The sequence below is a fragment of the Crinia signifera genome, chromosome 8 (assembly GCF_055691185.1).
Source record: "Crinia signifera chromosome 8, ASM5569118v1, whole genome shotgun sequence".
Lineage (NCBI taxonomy): Eukaryota > Metazoa > Chordata > Amphibia > Anura > Myobatrachidae > Crinia > Crinia signifera.
The window spans coordinates 96,858,620-96,878,871 of NC_139224.1; the positions used below are offsets into that span (position 1 = coordinate 96,858,620).

Consider the following 20,252-nt stretch of genomic DNA (forward strand, 5'->3'; position numbering starts at 1 on the left):
CATAGACTGCATAAGGGTCTTAACCCAGGCTGGTTCAGTAGAACCCATAATGGAGAGGTGAGCATGAAACCGCTCCCTGTCCTTCCTGGAAGCAGCTAATTCTGCAGCCAATCCAGCCAACACATTTTGTAGTAAAGGCTCAGAAGAATCTGACTGATAAGTCTGTGTCTGAGGCTCCACTTCCTGTGTGTGCTCTGCCTTATAGCAAGATTCACACAAAGAAACACCCTTTATATGCTGGGTGAACTGCTCCTTACAGGTTTTACATGTAAAAACCTTAAGGGCAGCTTTGGAGGCAGCTTTTCCTGCCATAGTGTCAGTGTATGAGATTAGTTATAGAATCACACACACACACACACACAGACACAAATAAACAAGATTGCACAGACTGTAAGCAACAGATACTATTCCTAAAACAGCGGAGCTGAGCTAGGATAGGGAGGGGGAGCCTTCCGCCCTTGTATCAGAGATTATGCACAATCTCTGTAAACTGTGCACAAAAATAATCCCCCAGTAATTTACAGACCTGCTCTGTAGTGGATAAGGGGGGCGCTGGACTGCAGTGCGTGCGCTGGAGCGCGGTACACAATGTCCTTCAGTCAGCCTTGCGGTGCTACAGCAATGGCGCCGGCAGAGAGAGAGGAGAAAGAGAAAGGGCGGTACTAGGTGATATCACCTAAGCCCTCCCTCTCCCTCCGGCGCGTAGTTACACTAGAGCGGAGCACTGTGTACAGCCTCCGCTCTGATACTGTCCCCGCTGACGCACGCCAAAATGGCGGCCGTCAGTACACTGGCTGCTGTATATATGAGAACGGGTGCGCCCGCCCGCCCGTCTCAGGCCACATTTCGGCGCACAGCGCCGCTTACCTGCAGCGATGCTGCCTTGTCTCCTGGAGCAGTGACCAGGCCTTGGACCCGTAACGCGAGCCGCGTGCAGCTGCGGCGGGTCCCCGATGCGGTGGCACCGGTGGCCGGGTGCATGGAAGCTGCACTGCGGGCAGTGGCGACCAGCACCCCTCCAGGTCCCACGGAGCAGGCAGACCCTGCGGAGGAGTCTGCCTGTGATCAGCAGTCAAAAAATAAAAATATTTTCAAAAGAAAAAGTAAAAAGACCTAACGCCCTGAGGAGAATAGGCCCAGAGAACCTACTCCTCCGGGCACTTTTTCTAAGACTGGGGTCTGGGCGGGGATAGAGGAGGGAGGAGCCTGCAGCAGTAAAGTTTTCTTAAAGTGCCACTCCTCCAGTACACCTACTCTATCCCCACATGTAATGACTGCAGTGGCTCCTGCTGCATGTAGGTGAAACAAAATGTAAAACGTCCGTACGTTACACCTCTTGGCGCTGCTCAGTTGTGCCCATTGCCTATTGAGACATGGTGAATGAGGAAATGTGATTCAAATAACAAGATAAAATTTCCATGACAGTGCTTGAAGTATGCAGTATATAAATACACAGTTCATCAGAGTTGATATTAAGCAAAATTAATCTTTTTTTTTTTTATTTATTTCAATAGTTTTTATTGAGTTTTTACATTACAAACAACAAAACCCCAAACACAAAACATAAATGGCAGGAAGATTCATACTGGAATTCATATTGGACATAACCAAATATTAAGACATGTACAATATGGTCATAATTATGAAAGGAGAACATTTACAGCATAAAACAGAAGAAAGAGAATTACTTTAGCACAATATTGAATACTCAAAAACCTGAGTGCGCCAAAATTATATGAAAACAGTACAGAATGTATATTGAGATATTATTTATAGTAAAAGGCAAAAAACATTCTCCTATACAGTATGTAGTATAAAATTGTGTACCAGTACGAGCTACAGTAGTCAAGACAAGTCTGTCCTACAGATTATAAGCCACCAAGAGAGAAAAGAAAATAATCGCCAAAACAACCCACCCATAACCCCCACCCTGTATAACCTACCCCCAACCTAGGTATACTTGGAGCCCCCTGTACGGCAGGGTGGATCCAGACAGGTCAGTGTTGGAGACAGCACAGGAATCACATATGCAGGATTTGAAGGATCAACATGTACTTTTTCAAGTGCAGCAAGAGTCCTCTGCGTGTAACCAGAAATAGCCTTGAGTATTAAGTGCAAGGGGTCCGACATCCTCGGCATATTGCATCCGATCCACACTCCAGACATAAAGCAGGGGCAGGACAGTGGTGGCTAGCACACCACTCCCAGCCAAGGTAAACAATGGGGAATGCTGTCTGAAGTGTGCTTCAAAGGTTAAATAAATAGTCAGGAGTTATGATCTTAAAAATACAGAGGCTATAGGCAGGCAGATACTGTGTGGTACAACAGCCAGAAATGCTGGGCTGTGCAGGATATCTGGGGTACCTGAAATATGGAGCCGTAGATGTAATGGCCAGGCAGCCTAGAGTGCACCCAGGAGGCAGGAGTGAGCAGGAGCAGCAGCCACACCTAGAACAGAGTCCGCCTCAAGATCCAGTCACAGATTTCACCAGCCGGTAAGTTTGGACACCTGGTACTGTGGACCCCCAAATTCACACTGTGTGAGCAGAGGGGGATACTGCACTCTTGCAGAAATTTTCAGCCAGAAACCACCAGGGAAACCGGAGATAGAGCAGGATAATTGCAGGAGCTCTGGCAGCAAGCTGCCTACACCATGCTGTGTCAAGCAACGCCCCCAAGCAAAATTAATCTTTGCCGCATAAATGTTACAATACTTTCATTCCATGATCCCCAAATATGGAAACATCAACAGGTGTAAAATAATAATGACCACATATTAATAATTATCCTTAGACCTCAGTACTAACATGTTTCCAAAGATATCATGATACAGTACCTGGATGTCTGAAAACCTGTTTGTTTATTCAGGAATTCCATGCGACAAAGCCCCAGATGTTCCAAATGCATCACTTAAAGTGCAGGACAGAGTCTTCAGGCATGGTGACCGAGCCCTGTACCGGTGTATGGGTGGTTTTACTCTGTCTGGAAGCAGCTCAGCAGAATGCACAGAAGGACAATGGGAAAATTTACCAAAGTGTACTAGTAAGTATTGTATGTAATGCCAAGAAATATAATGTTTACCCATAAATCCAAAATGATTTTAAATCTTCCATAAATTTTATTATAATACATTATCATTCCCTCTACATTTTTCCTTTGCCCTGACTTTGACCTATAATTTCCGTATTCCGTACTATAGCCAGGGCCGTCTTAACAGTATTTTAGGCCCCTGGGTAAAGTAATGCATTTGGGGCTCCTCCACACCCATTCACTAAAAAATAAATGTAAACAAAAAATATAACACACCCCTCCTGTGGTCCCATGCCATCTCTCCCACTTTTTAAATACAGTAATTGGTTTTTAGCACTATGATTACTCCAGCCATCCACCAATCAGCATGCTGAAAGCCATTAAATGTTTAGCTGCAGTTGGGAGGCAGGTAGAAAATGCTTACACTGCTCCAGACATCCACCAATCACTGTCTGGCTGCAGGCTGGAAAGCAGGAAGTGAATGCTGTTTGGTCGCTCTGTTTGTGTTGTGCGGGATTCACAATCAGAGTGACAAGGCAGCAATCTCTACTGCCTCCCAAGAAGCTCAGGAGGCAGATGCCCACAACCAACTCTGCCCCAGTTCAAAGGCCTCTAGAATTGGGGCCTTTGGGCAGTTGCCTATTGAGTCCATACTATAAGATGGCCCTGATTTCAGTCACATACCAATACTGATACCACTTAAATGATGCACATATTTACATGTAATGCAGGAATGTAGGTGAATTGTGAAGTATCAGTAGAACCTGATAATTGTTGCACTACTGCAGGCATGTCCAAACTGCCCTCCAGCTGTTGTGAGACTTCATATACCAGCATGCCTTGCCATAGTTTAAGCATTCCCTAATAGCAAAACTGTGGCAAGGCATGATGGGACTTGTAGTTTCACAACAGCTGGAGGGCCATAGTTTGGACATGCCTGCACTACTGGAATATAGCATCGCTACAAAATGTACTTTACCAGTTTCTGGATCAGGCATGAATGGCCAACTGGGGCAATACTGTGATAGTGGCTGACTACAAGTAGTAGTAGTACGTTTATTTATAAGGCGCCGCAAAGTGTCCGCAGCGCCGTACATAGCAAACAAAAAAAAACAAATTACAAGGTAACGTACAGGGTGTGTTGAAAAAATACAGTATAAATAGGGGTATAGCTGGTAGAACTAAAATCAGCATCAGTTCAGAAGTAGGTGTGGAAATTGTTGAGGAGACTGAAGATGAAGTAGAGGAAGGGAAGAACAGGACAGGAGCACAGGTGAGGTAATGAGGTAGGGTGAGTACGTGAGGAAGGAGGACCCTACTCATAAGAGTTAACATACTAAAGTGGCATACAAGGCAGTGGCTACAAGGAAGTGTGAACTCAGGGGATCTTACTTCCCACCAGGGGGGCAGAAAGGCAAAGATTCTGCATAGTGGTATAATGGAAAAGGGGATAGCTTGGCGCACATTCACAAATAAAATGTGAGTTGTTTAAACTTTAAAAACAACATTTATTTGAATAAAATACATACATATAGCACATGGACACTTTTAAAACACTGGGATAAAATATAGATTTTTGACCTCACCCTGGTTGTTGTTTGCGGTGGGCTCTCTCTTAAAGAAATAAGACCTGCGGCACCACCGCAGGAGGCTTGAGGGTAAGGATCCCAGGGGAAAGTGCAAGTGTGTCCTTTCTTAAAGTGTCCAGGTGCCAATAAAGTGCGAGTGCACTGGCAGATAGTTCAGCAACGCGTTTCGGAGAATGCTTCTCCTTCCTCAGGCTGTATCCTGAGGAAGGAGAAGCATTCCCCTGGGATCCTTACCCTCAAGCCTCCTGCGGTGGTGCCGCAGGTCTTATTTCTTTAAGAGAGAGCCCACCGCAAACAACAACCAGGGTGAGGTCAAAAATCTATATTTTATCCCAGTGTTTTAAAAGTGTCCATGTGCTATATGTATGTATTTTATTCAAATAAATGTTGTTTTTAAAGTTTAAACAACTCACATTTTATTTGTGAATGTGCGCCAAGCTATCCCCTTTTCCATTATACCAGTATACAGTTGAAGGAGGACGGTATCCCTCCTATGGGAAAATAGCAGGCTGCCATCCACAATTCATGCGCATTGAACACAAGTAAACCATATATAAAAGATTCTGCATAGGACATATCTGTGAAGATAAATGCAACTCCCATCTTGTGCATTCATCTGAATCAAGAACATGCAGCCAAGTTCTTTGTGTGCTACAAACTAATATCTTTGAGCACATTAAAGGGCATCAGTTTGTCCCAAAGCTTGGCTTGCAAGTAAAAGCCTGCAAGTTTACAAGTTTGTGGCTATTACATTGTGTGAGTTTGTGTGTTTTTCGAGTATGAAAACTCACACATTGTAGCGTGAGGTTTATGACAACATGAGAGTTGGACCAAAGAATGCACAGGTCTGTGAGATCCGTGCATTCCTCTGTGTATAATCATCGGACATCATCCGGTGGGGGCCGGGGATGGTCGCATGCATGCGAGCTCCTGTCCACCGGAGCTTCCATCCTCGGCCTCCGGAGAAAGGGCGCCCGGTGGACGGGGGGAGGATGATGGGGAGAGGGCAGAGAAGAATCCCCCCCGACCGGGAGAGGGCACCGGCACAGCACCCGCACCGCAGAGACGCAGATGAGACGGAAGGGACGTGAGTCAGCCCAGCCCCCGGCGCACAGTCGGCCACAAGATCACCGCCACGGCCCCCGCACTGAGGAGACGGAAGCGGCGAGGAGGAGGGGGACCCGGCCCGGCTCTGGACGGCTGCACGTGTCAGCTCAGCCTCCGGCGCCCAGAATGCGGCACAAGACCCGGCCGCAGGCGCACAGCTCGCTCCCCCACCCCCATCGGCACCATCGGCAGCCCAGCCCCCGGCGCACAGTCGGCCACAAGGACACCGCCACGGCCCCCGCACTGAGGAAACGGAAGCGGTGAGGAGGAGGGGGACCCGGCCCGGCTCTGGACGGCTGCACGTGTCAGCTCAGCCCCCAGCGCCCAGAATGCGGCATAGGACCCGGCCGCAGGCGCACAGCTCGCCCCCCCCCCCCCCCATCGGCACCATCGGCACCGGGCGGCGTCACCCACCCAATGCTGCGGTACCCCCCTATGTTACAATGAAGGAGGAGGTGGGATCAGTCCAGGGAGGGCCCAACTCCAGCCCCAGGCCTCACTGTCTCTCCCCAGGCCCAGTGACTCTCTCTGCCCCCCCCCCCCCCCAACTCCCCCACACCACTCCATCCCCCACGCTGGCTTCTCCTACATGAAGATGGCGCCGCAAATGGCTGCCAAGGAACTGTGCATCTCAGCTATGTAACCCCCTTGTGTTACCTGCCTGGCTGGTGCAGCGACCAGTGGCGCCGCGGATGGCTGCCTAGGCGCTGTGCTGCTCGGTGGGTAGGTTTTTCCATGTGTTCCCTGTGTGACAAACTGTTCTGTCCGTGCTTATATTGTCACCTACCGACTGCTGCAACGACCAGTGGCGCCGCTGATGGCTGCCTAGGCGATGTGCTGCTTGGCGGGTATGTGTTCCCTGTGTGATAAATTGTACTGTCCCTGCTCATATTGTCACCTACCGACTGCTGCAAAGACCAGTGGCGCCGCTGATGGCTGCCTAGGCGCTGCGCAGCTCGGCGGGTATGTGTTCCCCTACATGTAATGTGTAATGTCCTCAATGTAATGTATGCAATGTCCTCTCACCCCCCCCCCCCCCCCCATCCCTGCTTGATGATGCACTGTAAATCCGCAAAAAATTCCTAGTGTGCGCAAGCACACATGGCCAATAAAGTTGATTCTATCTATTCTATCTATCTTCTATCTATAATATAGTTCAAAATAGTTAAAAAGGTTTTTAAAATGATGTGCACCACTGGCTCTTTTAGCTTGTCAAGAACCTCTGCATATTTCAACAACTAGCACCAGGCTCTTAGTCCTAGTTCCAAAAACATGTGGATAAAAAGATGTAGGGGCCCCCCATATTTTTCTAAACTAGCACCAGGCTCCACTAGCAAGGAAGGTAACCCAACAGCCATAACCCTGTAGCCCATAGCATTGACAGACCCCCCCACCCCCCCACCCAACTAGTAAAGCCTGGGTGAGTGGGGAACTTCCCAATAAAGGGGTCCTCCTTCAGGGTACGGTAGGACTGAAGCCCAGAGCTCCTTGGGTCCCCTGGGAGAAGGGTGCTGAGTTGATTGCTTTTAAGTGTAAAATTTAGAGTTATTGGTCAGGTTTTGGGTGCAAGTTTAAGACTCGCAACCTATTACAGTGGCCAAGTTTGAGGTTTTCCTATAGAAAACATCTGGATGCGAGTTTGCTTTGTGTGACTTGCGAGATTGCAGGCAACATCTGAGTTTGCATGCGCCTGCTTCATAGTACATTGGTTGAGTTTACAAAATGTGTGAACTCACATATCTTGTAAACTTGGTCCATGTTAAATTTCCCCCATGGTGTTGCATTATGGGCAGCCCATAGAAGTTGGCTGCATGCGCGGTACATGTGTGTACTGCACATGCGCCAGTCCCGGCGCCTGTCACTCATCACTACACAGGCGCCAGGACCAGGACGGTAGAGGACAGGGCGACAGGGGGACTGGGTGGACGGTAGAGGACAGCGGCGACAGGGGGAGGGGGTGCCTGAATCGCGGCACCCCCGCTGCGGCCAGAGGCAGCCCCCCTCCCCCAATAAGGTACGAGCCGCCACTGCTTACAAAGATATTTATACACTATTAGAGTGGACAGATACAGTATTACACCTAAAGGGGATTTTAGATTGTATTCTATGTTTATTAGTATGTTTTATTATTGAGTTTACACGCGCACTCTATTTTTACAAGTAATGTCCGATAAGATCCAGCTATGACAATCAATTAAATCCTCTAATTAGGAGGTATGCATCTTATTATCTGATATGGCTATATAAGGAAGTATTACGGACATTCACCATACTGGTGGACCTAGTGGGTCACTATCAAATTTATTCATAATACAATTGTGTTTACCATAAAGTTTTTACCTGTTTATAATTATTGGAAAATTGTCTTAATTTTATTTTACTTTGCAATAAATATATTAAAGATTTTAATTGCTGCATTTTATGATTCATTACTTAGCACAGTTATACCTCTTCCTGACACCAGGCATCTCGTGCATTATGTTGTATTGAGGCTAGATGTATGAGGACACTTATCTGCCCTCCTGCACTCACTATCCCTTTCCTCCTTCATATTCCTTAAATTTTGCCATCTACTTTATAGACCAAATCAATATAATAAAAAAATGTATTTCCACCAGTGGTGCCAAGATAGGGGATCGGGAAACTCTTTAACCAGGCCTGGGGCTGTTGGAGGGGTCCTCGAGGGGCACGGTTCTCACTGCAGCCCCCTTCCCCATTGTAAACTGTGAGCAGGCATGGAGAGAGATTCTTCAGCAGCATTTCTTTGCTGTTTCTGCAGCAGCATTTCTCCCCTAGCACAGCACACACTGCTGTGTACTAGGGTAGGGAGAGAGACAGGAGTCAGCCTCTGTCCTATGTGCGATGGGGAGGCAATTACACCTGCTCACCAAATGTAACATAGGCATCCCCCTGCCAGCAGGTGTGGTCACACATGATTATTTTGTAAGGAGGGAGCCTGGCCACACCTCCCCTATTGGCCATGCCCCGTCTCATTACCTGGGTCCAGCAAAGCTGTTGTCGCCCCCAGAGTTTCCTGCAGAATTTATATCCTCCTTTATGTTGGCATTACCGCGCAGTCAGGATCACGTCTGGAGTTCTGCTTCAAGCAGTAGACACACGCCGGAAAGCTCTTTGTGGTATAACTTGTTTATATATTGAAACTGTTCCCATTTATAATACAGATATTGGTACTTGTGTAGTTTCACGGCGGCAGCTTACGCTACGTTTGAAGTTCGTTATTAGTGTAGCCCAACGGCTGCCTTACTTGTGTAGTTCAATGGCGGCAGCCTTAGCTAAGTTATCAGTGTAGCTTAGGCTGCCGCTGTGAAACAATACAAGTAACTACCATACTGTTGCTGGGAACTGCATCTCTGTTCCCGGCATCCCTGGCAAGTATAGTGAGCGCCTCTCACACAGCGCCGGCACCCCATCTGTCTGAGACGCAAGAGTGTCTTCTGTGTCTCAGTAACTATTGCGGCAGGATACAGCAACCCTGCCAACAGGGTTAGGGGTTTGGTAGCGTGTACATCTCCTGCACAAAGAGGGGGTGTGGACGCAAATGCATCTTATGCACAATAAATGAAGCATTTGCCAGTTCTCCATGTTACATACTGGCAAATTCCTCCATTTGAAACCCACACTATCCACGCCAGCCACACTTTATGAAATCAACTTCACGCCGATGTGGATAGTGGGGGTATGAAAAGGTTGGGAGGACGAGTAACGCATCCCCTCACTGGCAGGGTCGGATTATAATGGGGGCACAAGGGGTCAGTACCCCTGGGCCCCCCTCTAGCTAGGGGCCCCCTGTGGTTGGCATGTATTTAAAAATATATATATATATATATATATATATATATATATATATTTTAGCTAAAGGTTTTATGCATGGGAGTGGGGTACTGCTACAGCTTCAACTATCTGCCAATGTGACAATGATTAATGGTGCTGAGCATCGGGAGCCAAGGCACACTGATTGAACAAGTGTGCAGTGCATTACTGGGAGTTGACTAAGTCCCATGACACTTTGCACCAGAGGGCAGAGGCTGAGACATTTGTGCTGAGCTCTGATTGTTGGAGCTCATTACATGCTTCTCAGGTCCATGGAGAACAGCAGCAGCAGCCTAGTCATGAGAGGGTTTTTAATCAGGCCGCACTGGGACTGTGAGGTCTCCTACAGAGTAAGGTGCAGAGGGACAAACACAGGCGTTTCATGTGGTATGTATGTGTGAATGTGTTACCCATTGACCAAGTTTATACTGCCTTTACTCTGTGTTTTGACAGTGTAATATTCTCCCATGCAGTTTGCGGTCAGTAATGACAAGTGCAAGGGGGCCCCCTGTCTAAAGTGCTCCGGGCCCCCCGAAGGCTTAATATGGCTCTGCTCGCGGGGCTCGCCACGCTTTATGCTGGGGGGGTTTCAGGAACACATTCACACCTGTCATGACAGGTGCGTTAAAATGGTCAATGGTTCCCACATAGGGCGGTATTCAATGTGAATACCAGCGAGGTGCAGCGAATCCTGTTTAGGATTCGCTGCACATTCGCCACGTTCCGGAGCCTCGCCGGCTCCGGTATTCAACGAGTCAGGGGCTCGCTGCCCCTGACCGGCGAATATGAGCTCCTGCGGCGAACACCGCAGGGAGCCTGAGGACGGTGGCAGGCAGAGAGATGGAAGTCTCTCTGCCTGCCCCAGATCGTATGTGGGGGGGAGGTGGGCTCCCCGGGTGCCAGGCAGCACAGGCTGCCCCCCCGGGGGTGCCAGCAGGGGACCGCGTATATTCACTACACCCGATCGTTACGATCGGGTGCAGTGAATATATGAATATCTAATGAGCGGCTCGGCTCCGGCGCCCCCTGCTGGCTGCTGTGTAAAAAATAAAAAATATATATATTTTTTTAAATTAAATATATATTCATGTGCTTACAGCACATGAATAAAAATAGCATGCCCCTCCTCAGAATAAAATTCCTGATTTTTTTACACCAAATGTAAAAAACAAAACGCTTTATTTTAAAAGTTCACATTCCACTTCTCCATAAAAAGATAGCGATTGCTACTCGGTGAATCATGGCGAAAAAAACCTTCAAATGTATTCGCCATGTGGTCATTGAATAGGGTGATTCACTGTTTTAGTCAAAAATTTGCCAAACAGCACAAATTCGCCATAAAAACATGGCGAATCGGGCTCATTGAATACCGCCCATAATATAATTAGCGCAGACTGACTACGCTAACCATGTTAGCTCCGGCTGCACACGAACGGGCGGGAACACGACACTGATACTAACAGGGACGTCTGACTGACTACTTGTGTAGTTTCACGGCGGCAGCTTAATCTACGCTGTTAGCGTGGCCCAAAGGCTGCGGCCGCAGGAACATTACCCTGATTCTGACAGGGATGCTGACTATACTGCCCACAGGAACACTAAGCGGATTCTGACATGGATGCTACGCTAACTACGTAACTGCCGCCGTGAAACTGCACAAGTAAACAGATATTCAGAACAAGATAACTGTATATGAGCAGACATTACTGTGTGCTTCTTCTCTCCTTGATGTCTCCTTTACATCTACTTCACACACACAGGAGTACCATATAGATTTCAGATTCTAAAAAACACATAAACATATATATAACAGCTCCACCTACTGTCCCTCCAATGTAATTGCATATCAAGTCTTAGGGATGCATTTATTAACGAAAATACGCCTAAAATAGGTGTATTCTTAAGAAAATGTTATGTGTATTCGTATTTTTGGCCTTTACTAGGCCGAAAATACGTCAATTCCTATTTGTATTCATGGAACATTCGTATTTACGAATATGAATGTACAGTATACGCCATAGAAATATGACTAGGAATCACCATTCATTTGAATGGTGATTCCTAATTTACTAAGTGGCTGTATGTCAAATATGGTCGCAAATTAGGAGGATACGGATGCTAATTGCTGCAAAAAATACGCCTGGAAAATACACTTCATTTTCCAAGCATATTTGGCAGAAGCCTGCATGGATCAGTCAGATCCATGCAGGCTTCAGTGTAAAAAAAAATAGAAAAAATAAATAAATCATTTAAATAAACGGCTCGGGGGGGGGGGGGGGGGGCATGGCCGTAACCAGCCCCAAGCTCAAAGAGCTGGTGCTGGTTTTAAAAAATCAGATAACAAATGAAATAGGGGTTTTCTGTATTTTTTCTTAAATGAGCTGCAGGCCCAAGGGCCGGTCCTGGTTCCCAAAATACAGGGGACAAAACAAGAGGGGTCCCCCTTATTTCATGAACCTGCACCAGGCCCATCCAGCCAGCAGGGTAATGCCACAGCTGGGAGGAGACTTTTTATACAAGTCTCCATGGCCAAAGCATTACCCCCTTTACCAGTCCGCCTGGGCAGAGATCCTAGTGAAGTGGGGAACCCCCCAAATGAAGGGGTCCCCCTTCAAGAATTTACCTGCCCAGCCTGGGGCTGTCCGCAGTGAGATATTCTACAAATCTTTGTTTTTAGAGTGTTTCCATCAGTTTCCCTACTACAGGCTCACTGTTCGGTAGTTGCTTATCTCTACCTTGCTTCCACTTTTGTGCAGTGGGACTACATTCACTATTTTCCAGTCCTCTGGGATTACTCCAGTAGCTAGTGACTGGTTGAATAATTCTGTTAATGGTTTTACATGCTCCCCTTTAAGCTCTTTTGAACTTTTGATGTATCCCATTTGGCCCCACTGATTTATCCACTTTCAGTTTTGAGAGTTCTGTTAGGACTTTCTCTTCTGTAAATGTACTTGTTTCCCCCCTTAATTTTTCTAAATATACTTGCAACTTAACTGTGGCTCCTTCCCTTCTCAGCAGTGAATAATGAGCAGAAATATTGGTACTTGTTTCCTAGCACGGCCACAACGATCATGATTGTGGGAATCGTGAGGAAAAATCGGGGGCATCGCTGCCATCGCATGCACTAAAAAATCGGGTGCGATGGTACCGACGCGATACCCGCGATTTCCCCATAGGGAACAATGTTAAATGCCTCAATTTACCCGCGATGCCCCCGATTTCCCCTAGGAATCAATGTTAAATGGCTCAATTTACCCAAATCATCATAGGGAACAATGGTAAATGGGCCAGAAAACCCAAAAAACACCACTGAACCGTGAAATGTCCCCCCAAAAGTAGTTGACGCCACCCCACGATCAACGCGAACCCGAAGCGTGGCGAGCGCAGCGAGCCCGCGAGGGGCGGCGGTACGCGTCCTCCGACCTTTTCATACCCCCACTATCCACGTCGGCGTGGAGTTGAGAATAGAATAGTGTGGCGAGCGCAGCGAGCCACCGAGCCCGAAGCGTGGCGAGCGGACGCGGATACCTGTGAAGCCCGCGAAGGGACGCGTTTACCTGTGAAGGTAGCTGCGTCCCCTCGCGGGGCTCGCTGCGCTCGCCACGCTTCGGGCGCGGTGGCTCGCTGCGCTCACCACACTATTCTATTCTCAACTCCACGCCGACGTGGATAGTGGGGGTATGAAAAGGTCGGAGGACGCGTACCGCCGCCCCTCGCGGGCTCGCTGCGCTCGCCACGCTTCGGGTTCGTGTTGATCGTGGGGTGGCGTCAACTACTTTTGGGGGGACATTTCACGGTTTAGGGGTGTTTTTTGTTTTTCCTGGCCCATTTACCATTGTTCCCTATGATGATTTGGGTAAATTGAGCCATTTAACATTGATTCCTATGGGAAATCGGGGGCATCACGGGTAAATTGAGGCATTTAACATTGTTCCCTATGGGTAAATCAGGGGCATCGCGTCTGGACCATTTAAGCCTTTTTTAGCCGCATAAGACGCGACCGATGCGATATTGACTTTTTTCAATGCATTTCAATGGGAAAATCGGGGGCATCGCGTCGGTCGCGTCGCAGACCACTAAAATGACACCCGATGCCCACGATTGTGGCCGTGCTAGGAAACAAGTACCGAAATATTTATTAATATGATCTGCTATTACATTGCCTCCCTCAATAAGACTTCCACTCTCTGTCTTTAGTCTTATTACTCCACTTTTTGTTTTTCTCCTTTCGCTTATATATCAAAAAAAGTTTTCCTCCTTTACCCACTGATTGGGCAATTTTCTCCTCAGCCTGAGCTCTTGCACATCTGATTACATTCTTACCCTTCTATCTAACAAGATACACATCTGTCTAACAAGATACACATCTTTGTCTTCATTATTCTGCATCTGCTTATATTTCCTAATGGCCAACTTTTTTGCCTTCACAATTACTACTTCTTTTGCAAACCTTACTTGCATACCCTGTGCAGCTGCTACTGTCCTGATGGTTGTGTGCTTTACGACTGGAGACAAACATCTTGTCATAGTCCTGTTCATATTTGTCAATATCCTTTGGCTACTAACAGGGGTGGATTGGCCCACTGGGACACCGGGACAGTTACCCAGTGCCAGATTAAGGTATAAATGGGCCTGTAGCTGAAAATTATCGAGGGCCTATTATGCGCAATAATAGGGGTTGTGGCAAGCACCTAATAATGTGTGTGTGTGTGTGTGGGGGGGGGGGTGACCAGTGTTCTGGTTGGGTGGTCTGCTCATGGGAGTGTCGCTCTTTGTGTAAATACTTTCAACGATAATTACAATTATACATGTCTGGAAAAGGTACTGAGCTGGCATAGGAAAAATGCAACGAGTTTAGTATAGGGTGGAAAATGGCAAAGATGTTGGCATATGCAAGGGACTGGCACAGAAAAGAGGGAAAATAGAAACTGCAGATATACCGAAGGGCACCCAGCACCCTATATAGCCAGGTGCCCTCCAAAGATGCACAGCAGGATGCCGATGTCCTAAGATACAGTACTTGCGGGGTGAGGCGGCACTCCAGTCCTAAAAAAAAATACTGAAAGCCAAAACTTGGTAGACAACATTTCAACTCCCTTTATGTGGTCACCTAAATTTTCCACACCATATACCCCTTACACAAATCATGCAATACAATAGTAACCCCCTTATACTGTACTTGCCTCTTACACATTATGCCACATGGATTGAGCAAAAATACACACTATACCAAACAAAAATTCACAATATGCTTAATAAACAGAGGCATTGCACCCCAAAGGAGCACATTAAAAATGTACACCATAGTGCCCATTACATGTTCAGCCACACACCATAATGTCCATTACATGTTAAGCCACACACCATAATGTCCATTATGTATTATGCCAAACACCATAATGCCTATTAAAAATTATGCTACATAAGTGCTTCTTACCTACATGCTCATTGCCCGGGTTCCATGCTCATTGCCATGTGGGATTACATGCTCATTGCCAAGGGAGAATACATGCTCTTAGTAACTGGGGGCCAGCCGCCGCTGCCGGGCAGAAGTGACAGCACTTGACAGCTGGGCAGAGAGCAGGGGGCTGATGGCTGTATTCAGAGCATTGCAGGTCCCGGCTATTTAAATAATAACCTTTTCACACCAGAAAATGCAGGGACTTACCCAGGAATATGGTCCGAGGATCATGCAGGGACATTCCTGGGCTTGCCCCTTTTACACCCGCCTAGTCCCTGCATTTTCTGGTGTGAAGGGGAGAGAAAACCACCCCCCTCTCCCCCCTTTAACCAACTGGCTATGTCTTCGGAACCAACTGACCATTTACATCAGACCAGTATCATATTGAAGAACTTTTGAGTGGGCTTTGAATGAACATGAACAGCCATGAAATTACATTTCAGAAATTAACAAATAGGTTTACCCACAATATCCCTGGAACCAATTAACCTATATAGACCTGATTTGGGTTTGACTGAGATCAACCTCGAGCTTCTGTGATGCCGGAGGGGGAACTGGCAGCTGTTGGAACTGGGTGGGGGTCAGAATTAGTGGGTCCCATTTTAACCTATGGGGAAAACGTTCCAGGTTTGCCCGGCGGTATCTCCGGTTCCCGGGGGTCTAGCGATGTGGGGCTGGACTCATTGAAAAGCCATGGCCCACAGCTACAAAAAGGGCCTATTGGAGAGTGGGTTGGAGCTACAGGTCCATCAGGCCCATTGTTAATCTGGCTCTGTAGTTACTGATGGGCCGGTCTAAACCACCCTCTGTCAGGTACGTTTACCATGCCTTTCGGGCCAGACCATCCTGCCTACTGGCTGGGTTAAGCTCACTGGCCTTGCCCTCTCTGTCAGAGGACCTTGGGAGTCAGAACTCGGAAGTTGGACATTCAGTGAAAAACACCCAGCAGGATTTTGGCAGCAGTTGCATGGGGAAACTGCTGTAGGCGCAGGACAGCATGCATCGTGACTTTTTTCCCTGCAGTGTCTCATCTGTCCTCTCCTCCTGCCAGCAGCACCTTCATCTTACAGTGGACTCCAGCCCCAACATATGCAGTGAGTACTGTACTTCTGTAATCAAAGATAGGGGTGTATAAGAGATTTGTGCTCAAAGGTTTATACGTTAGGGGTGGTGAGGGGGAAAAATAATATATGTGAAAGAATAAAAGGGTATGAACAATACTTGGATAGGGGGGTGGGTTGGGTCAATCGCACAGGATGTCTGTTGTAAGTCTAGGACCCCTCAAATAATTGATGAGACAATATGTTGGAAACAGGGGTCTGCTACCTCTGGACACGGGATTAGGACAATGCATAAAGAAGAAAGAAAGATATGTCCTTTGTAAGGTGCACCTCAGAAAAATTATTAAAAATTAATCTTTATTGAATCTTTATTAAAAGGCTGCGAAAATACTAAAAACAAAACTCAACATACATTGGTGGGGTTACACACATTAAAAACTGTGGTGGCAGGCAGATATGGCTATTTTAGTGTAGATTGATATCAGATGTGTGTCCGTGATTGTACCATGTGTAGGCTACTCGGATATGTACAACAATTGTGGGTCTTAATTGCTCCGCAACGGCTGCTAACAGATCTCACAATCGGGTACTGTACTGGAGTGGGTTCACTACCCTCTTTGAACTCCTTGTTAGGTTGTATCGTGTATAGGCTACCTTAGGTCTGTGCAATGTTCGCAGGTCTGCAAGACTTCTGCAAAAGTTGCTGCCAGATCTTTATGTTAGGTGCCGTTTAGGAGTGGGTCAAATGACCTCTTATTACTCCTTTATGTCCTGACACCCGCTGTAACAACAGTGCAAGTGAGAAATCAATATTGTTATCTCAAACATGGATGATGGATTGCGCCCTGTTGTTAGCATAGTAAATTGGTGCAGGCCCTCTTGCATGTACCTGGATGTCCCTCTGTAACAATGCAGTGGGGGATCAGAAACCAGGGAGGACATGCACTCACTTGGAAGTGTGCGAAAGGATATCACACTCCAAGTGTATGCGCTTGCACACAATTGTACGCGGGTACAAGCCTCTAAATGGGCTACAGGAGCATTTACACTAATAGGACACACAATCAAAATGCAGTATAAGAAAAATAATAAATAGCTGTCTACCTGCGCACACTACACTACACTACACTAAAATAGCCATATCTGCCTGCCACCACAGTTTTTATTGTGTGTAACCCCACCCATGTATGTTGAATTTTGTTTTTAGTATTTTCACAGCCTTTTAATAAAGATTCAATAAAGGTAAATTTTTAATAATTTTTCTGAGGTGCACCTTACAAAGGACATATCTTTCTTCTTTATGTATGAACAATACTTCCCTTCTATTGGTATCGTCACCCTCGGTGGGTCCCCAATATGTTAAAACATGAAAAGATATGATAGTGCAGTACGTTCACAAAACACTTTATTTCCATAAACCACACTTATGTAAAACTAATTACCCATAAAATAAGGGGTAACAACATCAAATATAAAGAAGACTATTCCAATAGAAATAAGGTGGGGACTTTTACCAAAATGATGAGAAAAAGAGGCTCATCAGATTGTGCTTTGGCAGGTTCTAAATCTCCAGATTATATGACTGCCCGAGCCTCAATATCCACAACATGATGATTTTGGGTGACATTCTATGGGATGAGAGTTGTGTTTTTTGGCTAAATTTGCACAAAAACCGGCCGAAATCCCGTTTTCGCATATTCAATGAGATGCGAAAAACGGCAAAAATCGCACATTTTTGCCGCGAAATCGCACTTTTACAAAGTGCGATTTTAACTCGCATCCAGATGTTTTCCCATTGAAAAGTATACAATGCGCATATTTAATTTTAATTTAAATTCGCCAAAAAATCAGACCAGGTTCTGATATGCGAGTTGGCCAGAACCCTGCACAGATCATTGAGATCTGTGCATGGTTCTGTGGTAAAAAATGAGTTTTTTTTTTTTCTTGAAAAAACTAGCGCTTCCCGCGCTAGTTATTTTCTATTCACTGTAGGGACCTGCCGGCCGCGGCCAGCTTACACACAATAACAGCGCCGCAGGTTCCCCCGGCGGCATGGACACCCCTGCACGCACCAGCACTCAGCAGGGACGCCGGGGACGCACGTTTTTTCACAGGTACCGTTCGCTAAATGCTGGGGGTGAGGGCGAACTGCCACCCTCCAGGTGCCGGCGCCCTAGGCAAATGCCTAGAGCTGCCTAGTGGTGGCGCCGGCCCTGGTCAGCCCGCACTATCACCGACTCTCAGCGATCCCTCTCTCTCTTTCTCTCTCTCTCGAGCAATCCCTCTCTCTCTTGCAGCAATCCCCCTCTCTCACTCAGCGATGCCTCTCTCTCAGCGATCTCTCTCTCTATCAGTGATCCCTCTCTCTCAGCGATGCCTCTCTCTCAGCGATCTCTCTCTCTATCTCAGCGATGCCTCTCTCTCAGCGATCTCTCTCTCTATCAGTGATCCCTCTCTCTCAGCGAGTGATCCCTCTCTCCCTCTCTCTCAGCAATCCCACTCTCTCTCTCTCTCTCTCTCTCAGCGATTCCTCTCTCTCTCAGCAATCCCTCCCTCATCTCTCAGCGATCCCTTTCTCCCTCGCAGTCATCCATCCCTCATGCACAGCAATCTTGCAATTTTTTTTGTCCCCCATATTTTTGGAACCAGGACCGGTCCAAGAGTCCGGGGCTGGTTTCAGAAATACGGGGGACCCCTACACTTTTTGTCCCCCGTATTTTTGGAACCAGGTCCGGCTCAATGAGCCCGGGGCTGGTTATGCTCAGGAGGGGGGACCCCACGCAATTTTTTTTTTATTTTTTTATTTTTTTAATACAAACCCAAAATCGCACATAAGCTCAAATTTGCACATTTTCATGCCTAAAAATCGCACATTTTCATGTCGAAAATTCGCCCATTATCGCACTCAATCGCACTTTTCTTGCCGGAACACGCACCTCATTAAATATGCGAATCCAAGGCAAAAATGCGATTTGAAAAAAGTGCGATAATGGGCGAAAAACTGACGTGGGAAAAACTCTCATCCCATAAAATGTCACCCTAGGTCTCCAAAAAAAAATAAACAATCAAACAATCAGAATCCCTCCTGCATCTGCAACATGTTTTGGATCCTGTCTGGGTCCATTGTCAAGCAGTGATGCAGGAAGGGGTAAGTCTAAGGTATATATTCACTGGATGTGGATCACTTCCGGGTAGGGTGGCCAATCCCGGGATCGGGATCGGCGGGATCCCGGGATTTGGCCCCCAAAACGCCGGGATTTCAATCCCGGGATTGGAGTTTCCAATCCCGGGATTTCGGGATTAGATTGCGCATGCGCAGTCTAATGCCGGGCAGCGTCTGAGCGGGTGCTCAGCAGCTGCCCGGCTTCTCCCGTCCCGGGCAGCGCGGCTCTGCGCAGCGTGCCGACATCAGAGGTTTTCTCATAGGATTTCTCCATGTTGTCTGTGAGCTGTGACTGACCCCGGGCACGAACACCCACCCAGCCACAGACCAGACCGCCGGCATCCACCCGCCCAGCAGCAGACCAGCCCGCTCCCCATCATCAACACAGCTCGTCCTCCCACCCGGCTCCATCTCCTCTGCTCGCCCACCCACCCGGCTCCCGGCCGCACCACGCAGTAAGTTCATATGCGGGGTGGCCGAGGCATGTTTTTTATATTAGGGAAGCCAATCTCGGGATCCCGGGAATCCCGGGATTGGGCATTTTTCAATCCCGAATTCCGGGATTGAAAAAATGCCCCGGGATTGGCTTCCCTACTTCCGGGTGATCAATTAATGTTGGGTTACATAACTAACTAAATTTTCTTACATATATATATATATATATATATATATATATATATATATATATAAATAAATAAATTAAACTTCCAAAATCATCCCTCTATTTGGGAATATCCTTAACCCCTTCCCGACATTTGACGTACATTTACGTCATGGTCGGGAAGTACTTCCCGACACATGGCATAAATGTACGTCATGGATTTAAACTGTCACCGCGTCTATAGACGCGGTGACAGTTTGGAGATGTCTGCTGTCCCTGACAGCAGACATCCCCCCTCGCCGCCCAGGGGGGGCAGGGATGCCCCCCCCGGTCGGCGATCGCTGTGATTGGCTGTTCAAATCTGAACAGCCATTCACAGCGTTTCCTGTGTTACCGGCGGCTAAGCCGC

The 20,252-nt window shown here is 47.3% G+C and overlaps 1 protein-coding gene across 1 annotated transcript in view; it reads left to right on the plus strand.

The window, feature by feature from the left end:
* Positions 1-20,252, plus strand: part of LOC146026279 (coagulation factor XIII B chain-like) — a 269,367-nt gene that overhangs the window by 198,449 nt on the left and 50,666 nt on the right. Inside the window, exon 10 of the mRNA XM_083156812.1 lies at positions 2,869-3,042. Coding sequence (XP_083012938.1) covers positions 2,869-3,042 — 174 coding nt within the window. The remainder of the gene's footprint in view (positions 1-2,868; positions 3,043-20,252) is intronic.